This window comes from Primulina tabacum, chromosome 3 (genome assembly GCF_025594145.1).
Source record: "Primulina tabacum isolate GXHZ01 chromosome 3, ASM2559414v2, whole genome shotgun sequence".
NCBI lineage: Eukaryota > Viridiplantae > Streptophyta > Magnoliopsida > Lamiales > Gesneriaceae > Primulina > Primulina tabacum.
The window spans coordinates 5,908,253-5,929,609 of record NC_134552.1 but is presented as its reverse complement, the minus strand read 5'-3'; the positions used below and the strand labels follow the sequence as shown (position 1 = coordinate 5,929,609).

At 35.2% G+C, this 21,357-nt stretch overlaps 4 protein-coding genes and 1 long non-coding RNA gene across 10 annotated transcripts; 2 read left to right on the top strand and 3 right to left on the bottom strand.

Annotated features, from left to right (window-relative positions):
• Positions 1 to 2,390: 2,390 nt before the first annotated feature.
• Positions 2,391 to 8,403, bottom strand: LOC142539627 (BEL1-like homeodomain protein 2). The gene is made up of 5 exons (XM_075645204.1): positions 8,214 to 8,403; positions 6,777 to 8,079; positions 5,480 to 5,865; positions 4,051 to 4,111; positions 2,391 to 3,001 (listed from the first exon to the last, which is right to left on the bottom strand). The coding sequence occupies exons 2-5, from the start codon at positions 7,908 to 7,910 to the stop codon at positions 2,519 to 2,521; spliced, it is 2,064 nt and encodes a 687-aa protein (XP_075501319.1). The 5' UTR covers positions 7,911 to 8,079; positions 8,214 to 8,403; the 3' UTR covers positions 2,391 to 2,518.
• A 3,546-nt stretch (positions 8,404 to 11,949) lies between these two features.
• Positions 11,950 to 13,948, top strand: LOC142538872 (serine/threonine receptor-like kinase NFP). Its single transcript, XM_075644169.1, has one exon. The coding sequence runs from the start codon at positions 12,039 to 12,041 to the stop codon at positions 13,911 to 13,913; it is 1,875 nt and encodes a 624-aa protein (XP_075500284.1). The 5' UTR covers positions 11,950 to 12,038; the 3' UTR covers positions 13,914 to 13,948.
• Positions 13,949 to 15,916: 1,968 nt separating this feature from the next.
• LOC142539626 (uncharacterized) lies at positions 15,917 to 18,238 on the bottom strand. Of its 4 annotated transcripts, XR_012818958.1 has the most exons (5): positions 18,100 to 18,238; positions 17,143 to 17,302; positions 16,954 to 17,050; positions 16,544 to 16,709; positions 15,917 to 16,431 (listed from the first exon to the last, which is right to left on the bottom strand). It is a non-coding gene; the product is annotated as an uncharacterized LOC142539626 (long non-coding RNA). The 4 variants fall into 4 exon arrangements; XR_012818957.1 differs by having other exon boundaries at positions 15,917 to 16,709; XR_012818956.1 differs by lacking the exons at positions 15,917 to 16,431; positions 16,544 to 16,709 and having other exon boundaries at positions 16,891 to 17,059.
• On the top strand, positions 17,059 to 19,833 carry LOC142539624 (vacuolar lysine transporter YPQ1-like). Of its 2 annotated transcripts, XM_075645200.1 has the most exons (12): positions 17,059 to 17,306; positions 17,480 to 17,522; positions 17,603 to 17,629; positions 17,759 to 17,857; positions 17,924 to 18,021; positions 18,108 to 18,279; positions 18,912 to 19,013; positions 19,080 to 19,172; positions 19,279 to 19,299; positions 19,380 to 19,438; positions 19,519 to 19,609; positions 19,694 to 19,833. In XM_075645200.1, exons 1-12 carry the CDS (start codon positions 17,086 to 17,088, stop codon positions 19,769 to 19,771), a joined length of 1,104 nt encoding a protein of 367 aa, XP_075501315.1. In that variant the 5' UTR covers positions 17,059 to 17,085; the 3' UTR covers positions 19,772 to 19,833. The 2 variants fall into 2 exon arrangements, with proteins under 2 accessions (XP_075501315.1, XP_075501314.1); XM_075645199.1 differs by lacking the exon at positions 19,694 to 19,833 and having other exon boundaries at positions 19,519 to 19,690.
• On the bottom strand, positions 19,694 to 21,357 carry LOC142539625 (uncharacterized). Of its 2 annotated transcripts, XM_075645203.1 has the most exons (3): positions 21,189 to 21,357; positions 20,049 to 20,769; positions 19,694 to 19,964 (listed from the first exon to the last, which is right to left on the bottom strand). In XM_075645203.1, exon 2 carries the CDS (start codon positions 20,692 to 20,694, stop codon positions 20,095 to 20,097), a length of 600 nt encoding a protein of 199 aa, XP_075501318.1. In that variant the 5' UTR covers positions 20,695 to 20,769; positions 21,189 to 21,357; the 3' UTR covers positions 19,694 to 19,964; positions 20,049 to 20,094. The 2 variants fall into 2 exon arrangements, with proteins under 2 accessions (XP_075501318.1, XP_075501316.1); XM_075645201.1 differs by having other exon boundaries at positions 19,694 to 20,769.

The following is a 21,357-nucleotide window of genomic DNA, read 5'->3' as shown; positions in this document are numbered from 1 at the left end:
AACGGATCGGATTGGATCGGGAAAGCCGGAAAGGAGATTGGAATTTATGTGCGAGGATGAGCCCTCGCGCATATGCGCGACCCAGCCAGACGCATATACGCAAGGTAGGCAGAGAACCTCGCGCAAATGTGCGACAGGACCCGCGCATATGCGCAAGTATGGCAGAGAACCTCGTTCATATGCGCCGAGTGAGGGCGCGCATATGCGCGAGCTGCCGTGAGGTTACACGTCGAGGAGAGTCGCGCATATACGCGAGACGTGCAGCACAAAGACTTAGCCACATGGCTTGGACATGCACGAGATATATATATAATCTCTTCATTCCTTCATAACTCAGCAAAGGAAACGAGAAAAGGTCGAGGAAAGCTTCAGAGAAATTGCCAGAAATCCTTACGCCTTATATTTTAGGAATTTGAAGTTTGTGCAAGATCCACCCGTCAGAATTTCAATCCGACTTCAATATTGTGTTCCTATCAGCAAGAGCTTCAACTGGACGTAAGTTTTACTACGTTTTGTTATGATTCGAAAATATGTTATTGAAGGAATCAGATATGATTCATATATGGTGTTCATGACATAGTAAACATCGTATAATCGAAACCGGATTGAGAAACAGATACCATATGAAATTGTTATGATTTTCAGAATGGATTTGATTGAGAATTGATATCAGATTTGTATTGTTATCGATTATGTGATGTGGAAATTGATATCTGTTGATTTGTATTGCTGGGTATATTGAGATTGTGCAGTTATGCCGTTGAAATATAATTAGATTGAATTCTGATTATATTCAGTATTGATTTGAGTGGTATATTGATATTATACTCCTCGATATTGTCATTGCCAGATTGAGTAATTAACAGATTCGAATTCAAGCCTTCGACAGAACCAGAAACCGACAAAGGAAAGGTATAAATCAATGTTAACCAGGAGATCGACTTGAGTCAGATTGGACTTGAGTTTCCTAAAAACCACATACTTTATTTATTGCATTGATATTTGCAATTTATGAGATTGATATGCTTAGTCTATTGAGTTATAGCAAAGCGTGTATTGAGTCATGGGCGGAGATGCCTAGTTATTGGCGGATATGCCAAGTCTTTGGCGGATATGCCAAGACACTGGATGTTTGATTTATATCGATGTTGCGTAGGAGCAGATCGGCTTCTATTGCGGAGATTCGATATATGGTAATATCCATGAACCGGGATCCCTAGATTAGAGATGAGTCGAGTCTGAGATGACGAGTCCAGAGTTTATTTACAGCTTTATATCGATTCATGTCTTTCAGATTTGATACATGCTATTGATATCTGTTTCATGCTTTTATATCTGTTTATATGATTGCATATATACATTGTTTATACTGTGATTATATTCTCACCGGAGTTATCCGGCTGTTGTTGTGTTTGTATGTGTGCATGACAACAGGTGGGACAGGATCAGGGTCACGAAGAGGATGAGAGATTCAAGTTTAGCTTGGAGATCCGGACTTAGAATAGATTGATTTTCAGTACTTGATGTAGTTGTTGAACTTTAGTTTGAGATAAACATATGTTGTACAAGAATTGTACTTTATTGTCGATTTGTATATCAGATGAATTTCATTATGTACCGCATTTATGTATTTAAAAAAAAAATTAGACCCAGATGAATTAAATGATCCTAATACTAATTAAGAAGATGAATTAGGTTCGGGTCCCCACACAAGACATGACTTCAAAGCTCCAAACCCATTTGAAATAAGCCGGAATGGTCTGAAGAATATGACACTTCCCGGCTCCCGCTGCCCTCAAAGCAAATGATTACCGAGTTGAACTAGCAACTGCTGCTACTCATCGGCAAAGTCAATGTATCCATCAATACTTTTGTCCCCGATTCCTTCGTCGGACTTAAAGATGCACATTAATACATTTGAAATATTCATTTGATGCTTTGCGTAAATCACCTCACTCGGACCTTTTCCTTGTTTAGCCGAAATGCAATGGTGTAAAAATTTGCATAGTTTTGCTTTTGTGAGATTTTTTGAAGATCACTCCACTTAAACTTCCATGGATATATTTATAGATATAGTCAAATCGAGGAAAATAACCTGCATATCAAATCCCACAAAATTTTACAGATTTATGAATGGTTGCTTCATCGTAGCCCCAATGTAACTATGTAAGCCATTATGGCCATCGTTTTGCATTTCAAACTTGTGATTGTTTATATGAGATTCTTGCAACCCCTTTACTGATATGTGAGCTAGCTAGAATTAATCAATTGGATGCTTGGATTCACAACATAGATTAGATTACCACAGCAAACACCAGTTTTTTAAAAACCTTCTTTAAATTGTTAAACTAAATATGAATTTTATTGTTGGAATTCAGGCATGCAAAATCTATTAAAAACTATACATTTACTATTATCATTCAACATCAGTACATATATTCTTAGAAGCACCTGATCACAAAACACTAAGAAATGCGGCCAAATATATAGTACTTACTCCGAGTTGCCTATTATTAAATCAATTAACAATATCCCCCAAGTTCTCTAACCGAAATTGCCTCTTCTCCGGCAAGTTCCCGGTGTGACGTAGTCCCAGTGTGAGTGAAACGACATCACCTGCACTTGTCCCTAGCCTTGTAAGCGTGGATCCAATGCCACCATTTAAGGGATGATTAATAGTGCCATAATTATCAGCGCTGCAAACATAGCTGGCATGGTGGCATGTGCGTGCAGAAATGTTAACTTCCGGCAATGATATCTCTGCCAAAGATATGGAGGCGAGGTTAGTGGCAGAAGGGAGGGGAGGAGTCATCCCTGCAGCGGAGGAGGAGAAGGAGTCTGCGTGCGGTGTTGGAGTTTTTAAAATGTCGTTGCAGACTGGGGTATTGCTGCTTTGGTCTTGTTCCTGCTCTTCTGAATCCTCTTTGGATTCTTTCTGGTACATTTCTTCAACCATGGGTTTCCATAATCGAACTCTAGCATTAATGAACCAATTCGAAACCTGGGAAAAAAATATATGATGAAACTAAACCCAGTAAACCTACACAAGGTTATCTCGTTTATAGATTTTAATGATGCTCATGATCACCAAAAGATGTAAAAAAATATGACTATTATGTTTGAAAAAAGAGAAAATTGCATTTTTTGGTCATATAATTTTATTGTTTTACGATTTTAGTATTTTATATTAGCAAATTTCAGTTTAAGTCATGTATCTTTCGATTTTTGTTAATTATATATAATATTTTTAATTCAATGAGTGCTGATGAAACACTACTCACGTCAGCGCTGTATTGATGTCACATCAATGTCATGTCAGAAAAATGACTAAAAACGCAAAAAAAAAAAATGTAGCGGATAAAAACCGACAAAATAAATGTCCAAAATTCCAATTAGACAAACACACATGACCAGAAAAACAAATTTCACTTTAAAAAATTGTCAAGACTTTTCAATCTCTTGTTTAGAGCAATGTAGGGAATAATTATTATTTTTATCTGCATATATTTCGACTAAAATATTTTTAGTCTATATTCCAAACAATAACTTTAATTTCTTAGAAAAAAAATTCACTTCGCCTTTAATTTTACGGCTAAAGAAAACACAAACTATAAATTTTGAAACTTTTGGTTTTTGGTATACGAATAGAGGAAATGTTTAAGACAAAAAAAATGATTTAGGATAAAAAATTTGTTAAAAAAGTTTTATGGTTTTCTTTTAATTCCTCAATTTTTATGTTCAATCGGACGTCGTATTAATACAATATATGACGATTCAGCGTCACAAGACTTTTAACTAACCGCATAAAATTAATACAAGGATGAATTTTATGATATTTCAAATTGTTTGACTAAAATGTTTATATACGAGGATGAACGTTAAAATATCAATCCAACAATGAATATTATAAAACTTTCTGTTTATATAATATTGTTTCATTGCTTACGAGTTCGTATATTTAGATAGAAATGAAATAGTGATTAATTTCTATATATTTATTTATTTAACTCGTGAAAAAGAGCAAGAAATGTCAAGAAAAAAAAAGTTTACCTGGTTTCGAGAGAGACCAGTTTGTCGAGCCAACAGATGCTTATCTGCATCGCTTGGGTACCTGTTCAAATATTCAGACCTTAAGAGACAAAAACTGCTAGGAAAATGACATTATTATACATAAAGATCACTACGTGTCTAAATTCTACAAATCTAGACCATATCTTTACCAATATATGTGTATATATTAATATATATACTTCATGTTTTTCAAGCTTTTTCACCTTTTTTTTTTAAAGAAAACAGTAACTTTAGTTGAGTGCATGGGCGTGACAATCTAAGATAGATCACAGAGTAGTACGCAGCAGCATATGCTGCAGCAGATGCAGAAGTAAAATGGTACAGCTGCATGCATGCCTGTTCTCTCTTTTTTATTTTAATGAAATAATTATAAGCTGGTAACTTTATTTTGAGATGATATATATAAGATCACAATGGTTCCCATGTACATATATTTTATTTGGTCCGACACAAATAGGGTTGTAGTCTATTATAGAACATTTGAAAGGGTCAACATTCTTCCATGGTCAATATAATGCATGAGAAATTCTGGAAAACATTTATTAAGAATAAATATTTTTGTAGGATGCTAGAACTTTCTCTATTTATTATTCTGTTAGAGTAATTAGATTAGATTAGAGCAGTATTTGCGTCATAACTTTCTATGCTAGGTAACTGTACTTTTACAGGGCTATATCAAAAACATTAATCACATGTGAGTGAGATATCAGACTCTGAGAAAAAAAAAAGAACACAGATCCAGAAAAAGAAATTTTCTTCAGCTTTCTGACTCAAAGGACAATTCACTATTCAAGAAGTTATGTTTTTTTGTATAAATAAAGTTAAAGTAATATTAAATGTTAAAAACTTGAGGGTTTATAAATCGTATTCTCATCAACATCTCATGCATAAAAATACAAAATAGAAATGAGTAGTAGATCCCGTATAGGAATACAAGGAAAATATACATATAATATTATGTTCACGCCGTAATTTGGAGTTTTATTAGATTGTATAATGAAGTAATCTTTTAACAAATACATAAATCTTGCGTGGACAGAAGATTTTATTTTTTTCCCAAAATAATTTTCCAGAAAAAACAAATATTAAATTAATGTTAAAAATAAAAAATTTACATTTCAAAATCATGTTCTATCATTTTTTTATTTATATTTTACTTCCACCTTTTAAGCATTAGTCACGTAATTGAAAAATATGCAAAAAATATTTGTAAAAATAAAAATAAAAATTTCTATATGTCATATTAGACTGATTCTAAAAATCAAGACGGTAAAAGTACCGTCTAGCGTCTAAATACTGTCTAGAAGATCTTGGAAGGTGTCTTTTAGAACACTGTTTTTTACCAGAAAAGTTTGCAAATTGCGTCAGCAATAGACATATATAGGACAGAAATATTAAGAGAACTTACGGGTTAAGAAAATGTTCGAAAAGCCAAGCCCTCAAAACATTGACTGATCGATCGGGCAAGCCCCGTTGAGGCCTCCAGGCTTCTTGTTCCATCAAACCCATCTGATGAATTCCTCGGTGCTGCCTTAGGCTCTGTTCCAAGATCCTCAGTCTCGGGGTTTCGCCTTTCGTCAGGCCTGATGTGCCGGCGGCGTCTTTCTCACCTAAAATCTCGCGGCTAAGCTTTAACTGAGCTGAAATGGCTTCCTTCAAGCCTCGGAAATGTTTCGACATGGCTTTTTGTGCTAGGGAAGTGTACGGCGCCGCCGCGCCAGATCCCATCACGGTATCGAAGGAATTCATGACCATTTGCATTTGTTCGCAGTAATGGCTGTACTTGCTATCCACCTGAAATCAATTATATATATCTTGTAATCTTTAAAGTGATAAAAGAGAATAAATTGATGATTAAATATTTTTATAATGTTAATTCAATAATTTTACTGTTGGAATATAAGGCTACGATATTGTTCAAAGTAAAAAATTATTAATTATGCAGCCATTTTTTAGCTCAAACTTTTGAAACAACTTGATATGAAATTCAAGATATGACCATCAAAAAGGAAAATTATTCTTTGTTCTTTGTTATCACTAATGTTCAACAAATCTATAAATTACATGCATTTTAACAAATATAGATTAATTCTTGTTAATTTATACATACGGAATGCGTGAGAAAAATAAATTATTAATCATAGTATCTAAGATAAAAAAAATTTATAAATTTTTACCCCACGCACGACAACTATTTGGAAAAATATATTTCAAATTTAATAACATGATGGCTTATTTCATATAACTTCGACAAATGAGGAAAAATCAAGATCCGAAAAATAATTGAATAAAAGCAAAGGTACATAAAATGATTGTTGATGTCCCTTGTCCATCTGTTGCTGATACTGTGTCTTTTCCCAATACAGACAACAAGATATATATGCATTAGGTACTAGAAATAGAATTACCAACATCATTTTTTTTTTAGTTTTAGTATTTGACTCTACATATAATATTTGATGCATATTTAATAATATTTAGAAAATAAACCAAAGTTAATTAATTAATTAATTAATTAATCATATTACGTGTAATGGGAAACATTTCATTTAATTAATTGAAATTTGGTGGTGGCCTGATTCAACAGCCGGCAATTAAATATCGCAGTAAACTTTTTGGTTAATTAAAAAAACAATGGATTCTGGACTAAATGTGCGTTCATGATTGGCTAATTATGAGTAGAAAATAGATTAAAGATTATATACCTCGTCAAGCATAGATAATAGTTTGACCTTTCTTCTCTGATGCTCGAGCCTGTCGGAAGCTGACGGTGGAGGGGGTTCTTTTGGCTTAGATGAAGAATTCCCACCGCCGCCGTCGCTGGTGGCGCCGGCGTGTTGGTCGGGACTAATTGGGTTTGCATTGTTATTCTGTTTGGTGCGTTTATTTTTCTTGAGATGACCAAAACCGACGCTGCAGAACTCTTCTAACAACGCTTGCGCTGACCTTGTGTACTTGGAATTTTTCAGTATGTGGAATGCTCCAAAAGGGCCTACTTGCATCTGGCGGGTATGATCAACTTCACAGTGAAAATGGTATAACCCGCAGCCGGCATCCGGGTTCTTGAGCTGATAATGTGGAGGAGCTGACACTCCGGTATGTCCGACAAGGATCACGTCACCATTTCCGGCCTGCATTCTTAAATTATCACCTTTGGACGCCTCCAAGTGCTGTAATGAAGATGATAAGGATAAAGAAAGCCCTCGCCCTTCTAAAACTCCTGAAGTATTATGATTCAGGTTGATTCCATTTCGGCTGTCTTGTTCCCACGTCATTTGACCAAAAGCCCCTCCGGCGGCCGCGTTGTGAAATCCAAGGAGTGTGGGGGGATTTGAAGATGGGTCTGGAAGTAGCATGTGGAGAGTGGAAGAAGCGGAAACAGTGGGAGGATCAGAAGGAGATGAGGAAGGTGACCTTTGTTGTTGTGGATTCATCAGAAAAAGCTGCATGACTGCCGTTGGATCCGCGTTAATGCTTGAAATCTGATTCTTGGAATCCACCAAAGGGCTGACTAAACCACCGCCCACCACCACTTCTTGACGGTTCAGAAACCAATCCCCGGTGGTATCCACTCCGGCGAGAGATGGCCTCGTATCCCCGTAGCTCCCAGATGTCTGATTCTCCATCAATTCGGTAGCCGTCGTGGTTTCGCCTGGTGGGAAGTATTTGAACATTTCTGAGAGCATACCGCCTGTTTCGTACGCCGGTATTCCACCCGATCCTTCGTCTTCCATACAGTGTCCGAACTCTTGAATCCTAAGCTTATCTTGTTGCGGTACTGATGATCTCTCGAATCCATTAAAGAAACTAAAAACTCCTTGATGATAATCTTGGGACATAGAATTTAGCTATAATTTCTTGGTCAAAACCCGCGTTTCTATAATATTTATATCCCTATCTTCTTCTTCTCCTCCTCCATCATCATCATCTTCTTCTTCGCAATCTCTTGTTCAGTCAAACACTTCACTCAGTACTCCAGCCCGGTCCCCCCTTTTGCATCAGCTCAATCTGCCATTAATTTTGTATATTTATCTCATTAAAGAAAATTGATCCAAGAAATAAATTAAATAACTCGGAAAATATTTTCATTCACAGATACGAAAATATCAGCTTTTTATTTGTTCATGTAAACATGGACATACCTGTTATGGTTTCAGACTGTAAAGGGTGGGAACCCCTCACGCATCGTTTTCTTCTTCTCTTTCTTCTCCTGTTGAATATAAATCAAAAAAATATTACTTAAAAAACAGTGCCCTCGATCAATTATTCTCTTTTTATCCCTTTCGTCCTTCTTTTTCTATCTCTTTGTCCCTCCGGAAGAGTGCTTTTCTTCTCCTTTTTGAAAGAGAGAATGAGAAAGAACAACTTCTTATAATTAATACTAACAATTAATAATAATAAAATATAAATATCTCTCTCTCTGCTTCTTGCGATGCCCCCCATCCATGTCCATTTTCAAACACGATTTCATTGTTAAAGCATAAACTAATTTTATTGGTACAAAATCAATTTAAATAGATTAAATTTATATTTTATAAGTAAATATTTTATATAGATTACAGTGTTACAAATTTGTAGCTCGTACGTCGAAAATGATCAATTTTTTTGTCTGAATACTGATATTTACTATATTTTTGTTAAAAGAATAATTATGATTTTAATTAATTAATCACTTAGTATTTTTGTTTTTCAAGTATGTAAGTTTTAAAATATATTTACAAGAAATATAATGTTTTTAGTTTTTTCATTTAATAGCCTTGCTCCAGCAATAGATCGAGTTCATCATATTTAAGTTAATTGCAGTGCTACAATATTATTATTACGTGAAACTTGAATATGTTATATCTTAAATATTTTTCCCAATATTCTATATAATTCTTTTTTTTGTTAATTATCGAAAATTCGATTTCTCTTGCCAACATTTTTTGAACAAGTATATCGCATATGACTTGTTCAATGCGATTTATCTAACTAACTATTTTGCAGCTCGACTTTTAACGTCGTCCTTTTCATCATCGACACGATCGACTTATTAGATTAATGCATACTCTTCCATTGATCAATCAAAACTCAAATTTTTGAAGAAAATCATTCAACGTTAATTGAAATTGCAAATTTCTTTAAAATTTTTATTCCAATAAAATTGATGTAATTTTTTCATAAAGTATAATTAAACCTTTTTATTTTAACCTTTTCTATTTTTTTGGCGCAATCATTTTATGTTTGAAAGAAATTCACCACACGGCTGGAAATACCTATATGGCTATATTTATATGTCTTTATAATTTAAATTTATATATTACTATTTGAATTGTCATGATGAGAGCTCCAATTCTTGTCATGTTTTTCGAAATATTGAAAATTTTGGTGTGTTGTAGTTATTTCTAATTTTTTTAATTAAATTTCTTATAATATATAAAAAATATTATTTATTACTAATATTATATTTTGATATTCCAACGCCGGCCGAGTATAAAATTAATATTACATAGATAATTGATCAGATGTATAAGTATTTAAATTACCATTTTTACTTAATTATATGTCTATAATTTAATTAAATATATTATCTCATCGTTTAATTTATAAATGTAGCTTCTTAATATTTTATTCGATGAATTGAAATCGAGCATTGCGAGCAAAATCAGTTGACCAAAAAATATGATATTGATTGCTTGGTATGCTCATTTATACTTGAAATTCGGTACAAATTAAGAAAATATTTGTAGAATACTGTGTTTTTATAGAAGTAATTAAATTTATAAATGATGACAAAGTGAAAGAAATCAGAAGTTGATAGTGTTTAAAAATAAAATAGAAAATATGTTTTTTAAAGATAAAGTATTTGATAAATAAATGATTATCGTATCAGTTTTTTCATAAGTATATTTTTTTTCCTTTGAAAAAAATGAGTTTGCTTCTCTTTCATGAGTATAAATATAATATAACTAAATATCGACACAGTAAGCTAGAGACGATCATTTCTATATCGAAAAATTATTAATATAATAAATGTTTCAAAAATGACAAAAACTTGTGTGAGACGGTTTCACGAGTCGTATTTTATGAGACATATCTCTTATTTGGTTCATATATGAAAAAATATTACTTTTTATGCTAAGAGTATTACTTTTTATTGTGAATATCGGTAGGATTGACCGGTCTCACAGATAAAAATTTGTGAGACCGTCTCACAAGATACTTACTATTCAAAAATTGCAAGGTTTGTCTATTATCACTCTCACCAAAGGTTTGTCTATTATCACTCTCACCAAAATCTCATGTACCAAAATAGCGTTTCAAATTCCCATATCCAAACAGCCTATGTGAAATATGTGCAAATCAAATATAAATAGAGTAAATATATAGTAAAAAGGTATCACGTATATAACAAATTTATATCTGTGAGACAGGTTCATCTGATCTATATTTACAATTAATATTAATAATTTCTTCATAAGAAATGATATTTTTTCATAAAACGCGTCAGGTTAGATATCTATCAGTCTTATAAATTTGAACCATTGAACGATTAAATATAAGATTGTAAATTTAATATAAAAAATTAGATTAAAAAAAGGGAGTAATGTTGGACCTGAGAAAGCATCAAATACAAGATGGGCTCTGAACAACTTTAGGTAATGGGCCCATTAAGAAGATAAGGACACGAATCATCGACAGGGTGTGGGAAGGGAGACTAGTGGGGATATGTGAATGATCCCGTAAAGTGGTCCTCCACCGGGAAACAAGGCCGCAGCCACTTGGGTGCGGTGGTCCACGGCCGATAGTGGACGCAGGGCTTTTATATCCCGGCACGTGTCAGGATAAAATACAGACGACAGACTGTTTTGTTGTGGCTAACAACTGGGCAACTGCGGCTAATTTAACATTCTTGAAAATTTTATGACACAATATCTTGCTTTCTGAGATCACTTCAAAAACATGTTTTTTTTTTAGCATTAATCGTCCTATGTACTAAGAGAATGGGCCAACCCAAATACAATTTTAACATTGATCGTCCAAGAACCAACTCAGCTCTTCGATTATGGGACACTTGGAACTTTTATTTTTTCAGTTAAACCACTCAAGGTGTCTGACTTTATCCCATGACATTTTGCTCTAAATTTCTCTATTTTCTTTTCGATATATCAAATTATATTTGACTTTTTCCTTTTTCTGTATAACTTTAGTTGTAAGATAGCTGATGTTTAATTTCCCCAGCAGCAAGTTACCTCTTTCCCAAGCTAGTCAATGTTGATTGTCCCACGTCGGTTGGATAAATAACCTGGGAGTTGTATATATGGGCTTGGACAATCCTCCCCCTTGAGCTAGTTTTGGGTTCCAATCTTAATAGTCAAGTTTTTGTAAATCTAAGAAGCACTTCCCATTTATCTCCTGTGTCCCACTTTTATGCTCGATTGTCAGCTATCTTGTTGGGCAATATTTGTGTTTTTACATTGTTAAATGTTAACGAATGGTTTATCTATGAACTTGAAGTAGATATCGAGTCAAGTATGTTAAGTTGTTTTTTATAATAGGGGAAGAAAAAAAGGCATCATAATTTGTCTGTTCTATTTGGCAAAAGGACAAGCTTGATGTTGACTATTGGCATTTTCATTACAACCTTATACATATATAAGTTGATTTGGACATGAATATTTCTGTTTCTTGAATTGTTATGCTGATGTCTGCATGTATAATTAATTGGCAGTGACTATTTCATGCCGTCTGAACCTGGTTTTTTATGTTCAACCAATCTTGAATGATTCCAATTAAAAAGTGAGAGCGGTTGTGTCAAGTTGAGTGCCCTTTTTGATAATTTAAATAGATGTGTATTATTAAATTGACTGATCAATCATCAGGTGTAGATACAGGAAAGATGTTTGCAAGCAAAGAAGGGAACAAAGGCTCTATATTTTACTCCATACAATAAGTCAAATATATGCATTGAACCTCTTCAGTTACATATGAACCTCACTAAGATTATGGCAACTTTCATTAAACAGAATATGGCAGCCTCTTTTGATTCTTTACTGCTAATCTTCTCGCTTTCTTTGGTTTTTTTGGTCTGTCGAGTTGCCGCTCAATTGCCTAACAACACAGCACGCACGGACTTCACATGCTCGGCGGGATCAATGGATTTTTGTGATACATATCTAACTTACCGAGTAAGAGCTCCTTACTCTGATCTCGGAAGCATCTCTGATCTGTTTGGGATCAGCCGAATGAAAATAGCTACAGCCACTAATCTTACATCAGAGGATGCTAAACTTTTTCCTGAACAGCTCTTGCTGATACCAGTCAAATGTTCTTGCAACGGGAAACATTATTTTTCCAATGTCACCTATCGAATAAAGAAAGATGATAGCTTCTACTCCGTTTCAATCAAGCCTTTCGAGAACCTTACGAACTATCTTGTGGTCCAAGATATGAACCCTTTGTTGCATCCAACTAACTTGACCATTGGTGAGGAAGCTGTCTTTCCTTTGCTCTGTAAGTGCCCCGGAAAATTTTACTCAGAAAAAGGAATCCAATACCTTGTTACTTACGTATGGCAGCCCGGTGATCAAATAGTGCCCGTGAGTGCCATGTTTCAGGCTTCACCGTCAGATATTGTGGTAGAGAACAATAACAGGAACTTCACAGATGCAATATGTCTTCCGGTGTTGATACCAGTAAAATCGACAATTCTTGTTCAACAATATCCTTCTCCAGCAACACATGGGAAGTCCAAACATCACCGGATCCTCGTTGCAATTTCGTGTTCAGTTATGGCTCTTCTGATAGTATTGTTTGGCCTATCTGCATATATCCACTTCTATAAGAACCGCAATAGTTCTTCCTTAGAAACTTCTGATCTTATTAGAACCAAGAAAGCATCTAAAGAAGATTGTTTCGAGCCAAAAACCGTTCAAGATAAAATACTTCCTGGAGTATCTGGCTATCTTGGCAAGCCAATTATGTATGATGTGCAAGAGATTATGAAGGCAACTGTGAACCTCAGTGAACGGTATAGAATCAGAGGATCGGTGTACAAGGGCATGATAGACGATCAAGTTTTTGCAATAAAAAAAACAAGAGATGCCTCAGAGGAACTTCAAATATTACAGAGAGTAAACCACGCCAATTTAGTAAGGTTACTGGGTGTCTCCTCAGACAACGGTGGGAACGTTTTCATGCTCTGTGAATATGCCGAGAATGGATCATTGGATGAATGGCTGTTTCCGAAAGAGTCATCTTCTTTAAGAAGCTCAGTCGAATCCCTCACTTGGAACCAACGATTGTTTATAGCTCTAGACGTTGCCTATGGCATTCAATACATGCACGAACATGCTCAACCAAGTACAGTCCACAAGGATGTCAGAGCAAACAACATTCTTCTTGACTTAAACTTCAAAGCCAAGATTTCAAATTTCTCCACAGCGAGGACTGCTACCTCCTCTATCATGCTAAAGATTGATATATTCTCTTTCGGGGTGGTCGTCCTGGAGATTCTTTCGGGGAGGAAAGTCATGGAGAAGAAGGATAATCGGGAAGCCGTGATGTTGTGGAAAGAAATAAAGGGTATCTTGGAAATCGAGGAACAGAGGAAGGAGAGGCTAAGTGAATGGATGGATCCGAATTTGAAGGGTTCTTATCCTATTGATGATGCACTAAGTTTGGCAACTTTGGCAAGAGCTTGCACATCTGAAAATCCTTCTGACAGACCAAAAATGGCGGAAATCGTCTTCAGCCTCTGTGTTCTAACTCAATCATCTCCTCAAATGTATGACAGATATCTGATTTCAAGATTTGAAGCAGATGAAGTTTTTCCTGCTGTTAATCAGGTCATAGCTCGTTGATTTAGTTGGTACATGAAATGAATTAGAAATTTGCATGTGGAATTCACATATTTATAATAGTTTCAAACTTTTTTATGTTTTTTTTTTTTAGTTCTGGCACCGCTCGATGCATGAGATATCATATCAAGATAATATAGATGAATACGTAATTATTCAATTTTTTTTGAATTTGATTCAAGCGTTTGATTAAACAAACATGTGTACATGATTAACTAATATTCCATGGTTTGCATCGAGGAAAAAACTTGTGTGAGACGATCACACATGTCGTATTTTGTGAGACGGATATCTTATTTGGGTCATCCATGAAAAAGTATTACTTTTTATGCTAAGAGTATTACTTTTTATTGTGAATATCGATAAGGTTGACATGTCTCCCAGATAAAGATTCGTGAGACTATAGAGACCTACTCTTGCACCTAATAGTCCCAAATATCTAATACTATATATAATATAAGAGCAACTTATAGTAACTACATGAAGTCGTTACGTGATTTTGTATTTGCAAATGACTTTTCAAAATAGCTGAAAATCAAAATTATTTGATATTTTAAATAAAAATTTAAAATCATCAAACTTTTCAATTTACCCTTTTTAAAACTAAATTGTAACATTTTCATAAGATCTCTCTTTATTTTAAAAGTTGGATAGGTGTTGGTTAAACCCCCAAAATTAATCAATACGAAACTGAAATAGTAATATTTTTTGTAATAATAATTATAATAATTTACATGAAATGAAATGTATAATTTCAATGAAAAAAATTTACAAATTTTCTAGCTAGCAATATGATTGAAACTTTATTGCAACAAATTTAAATTAAACACAACCGATCGATTGATTCGATGGAAGATTCGAGGAGGAAAATAAAATTCCAAATTCTTATTTTTCTCTACAGTTTGTTTAATTTTCAATATCAATATGAATATTAAATTGTAGCCCCTCACAAATTTACATGGGCCATCCCGCCGAGCAGTAGTCCACTATTGCGCATATACACCCTTGGACCTCTCCAATGCCTCTCAACCTTCCTGGTTGAAGCACTGCACAGAGACCAGGTTTTACGTAGAAAGATGAGAGAAACGTGCAAAGAAATACAAAACCATCTATTGCAGGAGTTGCATGCATGGGAGCTCTAGCATGCGAGATATGCTGGACAAATTCGGCGGAGCATCATGGCCACGAATTCTTGCAAGTGAGTAACCAATTCTCGTGAAATCTTTTGATGGAATGTATAATAACCCGTCGGACTTTTACTTTTATGTCTGTTTTCTTGATTCTAATTTTTCAAATTCGTCATGTTTTTTTTTAGGTTTATATAGATAGCTTCATGGAGGACCTCGGTCGAGTTAGGAGAATTAAGCCACTTCTGGGATGCGTAGAATATTCAAGTCCTAAGAATCAATGTAAAAAAAGTTGTGTACTTGAATCCGATCGACAAAGGGAGAGTGAAGAAAAATGATAGTTGCAGACGAAAGTTGATAGGCTCTGACAGGAATTTTATTTTTGATATGAAAAATAAAGGGTAATAACTAATAAAAATCTGCAGCGTGGAAATCTGCACTATGAATTAATTATTTAACTATTTTGATTTAATAATGCATTGAAATATAGAAAAGAGTAATAACTAATTAAAAAAAAAGGCATTTCAGGAATATGAATCCATGCATGGCTACATTGTGGAATGTTTAACAAACAAGGTTGTTTTGAAAAATAGCTTTTCATATGGGGTAGAATAATTAATCTCTTATTTATTTATATATAAAAAAACAAACATTTCTTTGATTTTTATTTGTCTGTCGCATGTTTAATTACAGTAATGAAATATTGGGCTCTAAGTATTAAAATTGCTGAATATGGACTATAAATGCCTAAATTGATTCTATAAATAGCCTTGGCCAGTTCCATAATTAATCATTCGAAAGTCTGGGTTCTATTGTATAATTGATAACGCCTCACGGCCCGTTTGATTTGATTTATTTTGATAAAACAAAAATGGATATAAAAGAAGACATTAGTTTTCAGAAAGAGCATCATGTATATGCCTATCATTGGTAAGTAGGACAAAAGAGAGAAAAAAAACAGAATGGGCTTTCCTATATATATTCAGAAGATAAACATGAGAGTCAGCATGCATGGGTTGATTGCATAGTTGTTTGGTGCGATGGATGGAGATGACGATGACTCTCAACTAGTAGCCATGTGTGCTGTGCAGTGTGCCAACACGCGTCCCCAGTTGCTTCCAGCGGCGCAACGTCGCCGCTTTTGGACCATAATAATCCGACTGTCCCATATGCTCTCTTTTTGCTGCAGATTTACATAAATTTCATCCTCACGCACGCATTCTATTTTTGGACCACCATTCACTAATTGGTCAGCTTATGTCTTATAAGTGAAATTAAGTCCTAGCAGCCACCGATATTAACTTCCAGAAGAAATTATATACTAAAACCTGATTGGTCAGTTATTCATGAAACCTCCATTTACATTTATATGGATGCATGCCCATTTAGCTTAACTGCATGAGCTAAATCAAAAGTTGAGGAATTAATCTTGCAGTGCATATTATTCAATAATAAATTAATATTAAAATTATGATATAGCTAGTCACGGATAAGTAGAATGTCCACCTCATGACGGACAGTATACATATCTAATCTTATGGCCATCTGCACCTGTCATGACCATTTGGCACGAGAGATAATATTTCTTGTCTTTGTCTCGTTCAGCGTTTGTCTCGAGTGTACAGTTATTTCCTCGAACAGTAAAATATATATAGGAGTATAATTCACAGTACTGCGTGATTACATTTATTTGTGAAGTGAATGCATACCTTAACCATCAAATTATTATGTATTTTTATCCAATAATTCCTGCTACATTGATGCACAGAATGCTGGTGCAATATATAAGCAATAATAAATGACGCCATCTATGGATTCGATCACTTTCAGTAGAAATCATCAATTCTGATATATAGCAAAATAATTTCTTAATATAATCAATATAATGGAATATAAAAGGAAGCTACTCCACGTACAACACACAAGTGTCGCCTCTCAGCGGATCCCTCAAAGTACTTGATTGAGCTCTGTGCTTCCCCCATCTTCACATTAACTCAACTTTCGTCTCCACCGCTATTTTTACTCCCAACAAAGAGAGCAGAATTAAGATGACGAATTACTGTGTAAAAGAGCAAAAGCAATGCATATATTGGGTGGAAAGATACCTCAACGATTGCCTATGCAACGTCAAAGACGAATTCTCGTTTGGTTTTGGGCTTGTGAGCCTTGTGTGTTGGGGAGTTGCAGAAATCCCGCAAATCATTACTAATTTTCGCTCCAAATCCGGCCACGGAGTTTCTCTTTTGTTTCTTCTAACTTGGATTGCTGGGTTAGTCTCATTTTCGTCAAAAATTTGTTGCATATCATAATCACGAACTCCCACAAAACATATTACTATTTGTGATTTAATTTCTGGGTTCTTGATAGTTTAGTACGGTTTCCAGGTTGATATTGCGTCTTTTGTATGATACATATATTAATCTGTTTGAATTTTCTTGACAGTGACATATTCAACTTAGTGGGTTGCCTTCTTGAACCAGCAACGGTATGTTCTATTTGTATTAAATCTATGCAAGGTTTTACTCATATATGTTCGGATTGTAATTTTATATTTGGATGATGCAGTTGCCTACTCAATTATACACAGCAGCGGTGAGAAAATTAATTCTCTATATGATTTTTAAAGTGTACATTCATAATATTTTATATATATTATGTTCCTTAAAAAATTCAACCTCTGAAGTTTTATTTTATCCCCCATTGAATGAATTTGTCAAACAGCTTTATACAATAAGCACAGTGGTACTAGTGCTGCAAAGCATATACTATGATCACTTCAAGAAATGGAAGAAAAGATCCGTAGAGAAATCAAACCAAGAGGTTTTCCACTTTCTTCGCAATTTCTCGATCATTTAAAGAACAAATACTGACTCAACTCTTGTGTAGGTCGAAGACTTGAAAAAACCTTTGAAACCAGCAAGTCAAGCTGATTCTGCCATCCCAATTCCTGGCAGAAGCAGACCTAGAGAAGTCTATTACTATACGTAGGTTTCTTATTCGTACATGTTTCATAGTCTTTTCCCAAGTTCGAATTTTATTTGATACCAACAATAAATACTTACTATTGCAGGTCAGCAAGATCAATGGCTGGTAGCACGACTCCGCCGGTCCGATCTCAACTAGGCCCGGTGAGGAGCGGCCCTTCTGCTGTGGGGCTTGAACACGACTCATCTTCAGATGATGAGGATATTCAGATCACACCCCAGAAATATTCCAGCAAACCTAAAGGAATCCCGAGATCTGTGAGTGTTCTTGTTTATCATATCATTCTAATCGGATAAGGTGGAAATGAGATGTTTTCTGCCGTCCATTTTGAATGTGTTGATCTAAAATTCTACTGTCGATATCGAATGGATTTCGATCTTTCTCGGCGTGGAAAATGTCGTGTAGTTGCTCAGCTTTTAATTTCATTGGAATTATTATGTTTGTGTAGCATGTTACTCCTGATAACTTTGAAGCTGTGTCGTTTTAATAACATCTTACAGTTTAAATAAATTCATTTATTTTTTTATAATATAATTGTATAACATGGGACGATTCTAGTGTTAAATGACTAGTCCAGTGGTTATGCTGGCATTTAAGGTTTTTTTTTTTTTTTGTGGGAATTTAAAACTTTGAAGTATTGAATGTGGGGTTAGAATATAATATAATGGTTATGAGTGTATTTATAGGAATTATTGGAAGTGAGTTATTGTGAAAGAATGAAAATGATATTTATTGGAAGTGAGTTATTGTGGGATTTCCGAATGTGACACACATTACTCGAATGGTATTTTACTTGGTAACATTGAAAAAAACTTAGACGCAAATCCCACAATTGTATTCTCGAGGGAAAGAAGAGTACTAACCATTATTGTGCGTTGTGCTACATCAGGCTGGATACGGAGCATTTTTAGTTACATCGATCAGCCTGCCACCAGACACCAATGCTTTGATGCAAGTTTGTGTCGGACTAACAGGGAGGAAATTGTTGCAGGTACGATTTCGAAATTAAATAGTCATTTGTTTGCTTCTGATTAATAATAAGTTGTTTCTATTGCAGGAAGGCGGATCGGTAACTGTGTTAGGCCAGTCATTGGGATGGATGATGGCTGCCATTTACATGGGTGGTAGACTGCCTCAAATATGGCTAAATGTAAGTGTCATGAAGTGTTGCGTGAGTGGCAATACAGATGTGTTCTACCCATTTTCCCCCTTTTTTTCTGGCATCTGACGTATGTTTTTGCTTTCTGATTGAGCAGATTAAAAGAGGAAGTGTTGAGGTAGTTAATTCTCACCTTTTGTTTCTTTTTTCCCATTGAGAAATGAATTGAAAAGTGACTCTAGGGATCTAATATCACAGGGCTTGAATCCTTTCATGTTTGTCTTTGCGCTTGCTGCTAATGCTACTTATGTCACCAGGTACACCATCTCCAAAGGCGTTCTTACGAAACTTATCAGAGCGTAGATTACGTTTTTAATAATTGGTAATTATGATGCAGCATTCTTGTTAGATCAACAGCTTGGCATAAAATCAAGGCAAATTTGCCATGGTTGCTAGACGCTGTCGTATGCGTACTGCTCGACTTATTTGTATCCTTTGATATTCTAGAACTCCAACATATTATCTCAAACATACGGGGGAAAGAAAGGTTACTCCTTAATCACAGATAACAGATAATATTACAGTATGTGTATTACAGGTACTTTCGCAGAGCAGAACACGAAGACTACAATGAAGCAGACAAGAAATAGAACCGACTTATTTGTAGCTTTTCTGAGTTATTCAAAAGAATTTTTCATGATATAAATTCAAGAGATATTATTTATTAAAAATTTCATTTACCTTTTAAACCAGTTGATAGATTAGTATAGGTATGTGAAGGGTCCAAATATGAATAAATCTCCTTCAATGGGCAAGGCGAGGGTTATGATAGACGACTCATCGCTGCAAAAAACAATAAGTTTATAAAAGAGGAACATATTTTCATTCAAAATGACACCAGGTCATGTGTGTGCATATGAAACTTACCAGAAAATCGAACCTGGGCTGGAGATCACACAGCTAGAAAATTCCTTCACAGAAACAAAAAGGCAACAAGCACGAAAATGATAGCGACAAAAAGAATCCTCCTCAAATTCTCATCAGCTGCTTGCGCGACTTGACTGGTGTCTGGATTTAGTCTCCCACAATCACGAATTGAACCGGGGTATCCATGATGATATCTGAACAACCCGTTTGCATTCGAAAATCCATGAAAGTGGACACTCAAAAGAGTAGAAAACACATGTCCAAGAAGGCCAGCAGACACTCCAAAGTGACTAGAAGTTGCAGATGCAAGTGGCATAAAGCCCATTAACCCCAGAACCATATTTGAAAAGTTACTAGCTTCCGGAGGTGGTGCAGCTGTATCAGGTCTCTGACCTGCGGGACGGTTAGGGATTTCGAGACCAGGAATGGGTTTGGACCTAGGGTCGGTTGGTGTCTTCCGTATGCCATATAAAGGAATCAACTTTTCTTCCAGTACAAGGGCTTTACAAACAGGGCATTCCTGTGATTGAGAGTGAATACGTAGCCATCTGTAAAGACACGGCCAGCAATAGAGATGTCCACAGACGGTGATGATTGGATCATGAGCTAAATCTAAGCAAATATCACTCAAAATCACTGGCTTCATCTCGGTCGCTCCCCGAGGCCGACGACGAGTTTCCTGACCGCCCTAGAAGTCCAGCCCCGAGCTTCTGTCATTTATCTAAAATACCGCAAAAGGGAAAAAACAAATCCCGTCAAGAGTGAATCACGATGAATCCGAAATAGTATCCTCAATTAGTAACAAAACCCAGTGTGATTCATGTGCGTGGAACAAGATGAATAATTTAAACCCGTAACCAAAACAAATGGTCGAAGAAGCAACTAAGAGAATCCTAACCAATAAAATACTGGTCATAACAAGCGTAAATCAGTACCACCCCCCCTAAATTCCAACCAATTCTTCCTAAAATCACATCACACCCAATGGAAACATGGAAATATGATAATCAAATTCTGACATTCACGAGTCAAATCGTCATAAACCTTAACTTCAAAATGCAGTAACAGAAATGTAGAAATACGAATTCAAATCAATCCCAACCACACACACATAAAAGATCCACAACACAAGAAACTCACGGTTGTCAAGAATCAGCCGGGAAATCAAAACACTTCAGATTATGACGAATACCGAACTGAACATAAGCATAAAAAAAACATCGTCACGATGTCGTTTGACTTCTAGAATTTTCAAGTGCTCTCTCTTTTTCTTGGTTCGTCAAAGTAGCGTTTGATCTCTCCGCCAACA

Excerpts from the sequence above, each read along its gene's own strand:
- LOC142539627 (XM_075645204.1), bottom strand. The coding sequence starts at position 7,910 with ATGTCCCAAGATTATCATCAAGGAGTTTTTAGTTTCTTTAATGGATTC. Across the intron at positions 4,112-5,479 it reads TTCGAACATTTTCTTAACCC|GTACCCAAGCGATGCAGATA; the intron begins GTAAGTTCTCTT and ends ATATTTGAACAG. Across the intron at positions 3,002-4,050 it reads CTGGTCTCTCTCGAAACCAG|GTTTCGAATTGGTTCATTAA; the intron begins GTAAACTTTTTT and ends TTTTTTTCCCAG.
- LOC142539625 (XM_075645201.1), bottom strand. The coding sequence starts at position 20,694 with ATGAAGCCAGTGATTTTGAGTGATATTTGCTTAGATTTAGCTCATGAT.
- LOC142539624 (XM_075645199.1), top strand. The coding sequence starts at position 17,086 with ATGACGAATTACTGTGTAAAAGAGCAAAAGCAATGCATATATTGGGTG. Across the intron at positions 18,022-18,107 it reads AGAGAAGTCTATTACTATAC|GTCAGCAAGATCAATGGCTG; the intron begins GTAGGTTTCTTA and ends TTACTATTGCAG. Across the intron at positions 19,014-19,079 it reads CAGGGAGGAAATTGTTGCAG|GAAGGCGGATCGGTAACTGT; the intron begins GTACGATTTCGA and ends TTTCTATTGCAG.
- LOC142538872 (XM_075644169.1), top strand. The coding sequence starts at position 12,039 with ATGAACCTCACTAAGATTATGGCAACTTTCATTAAACAGAATATGGCA.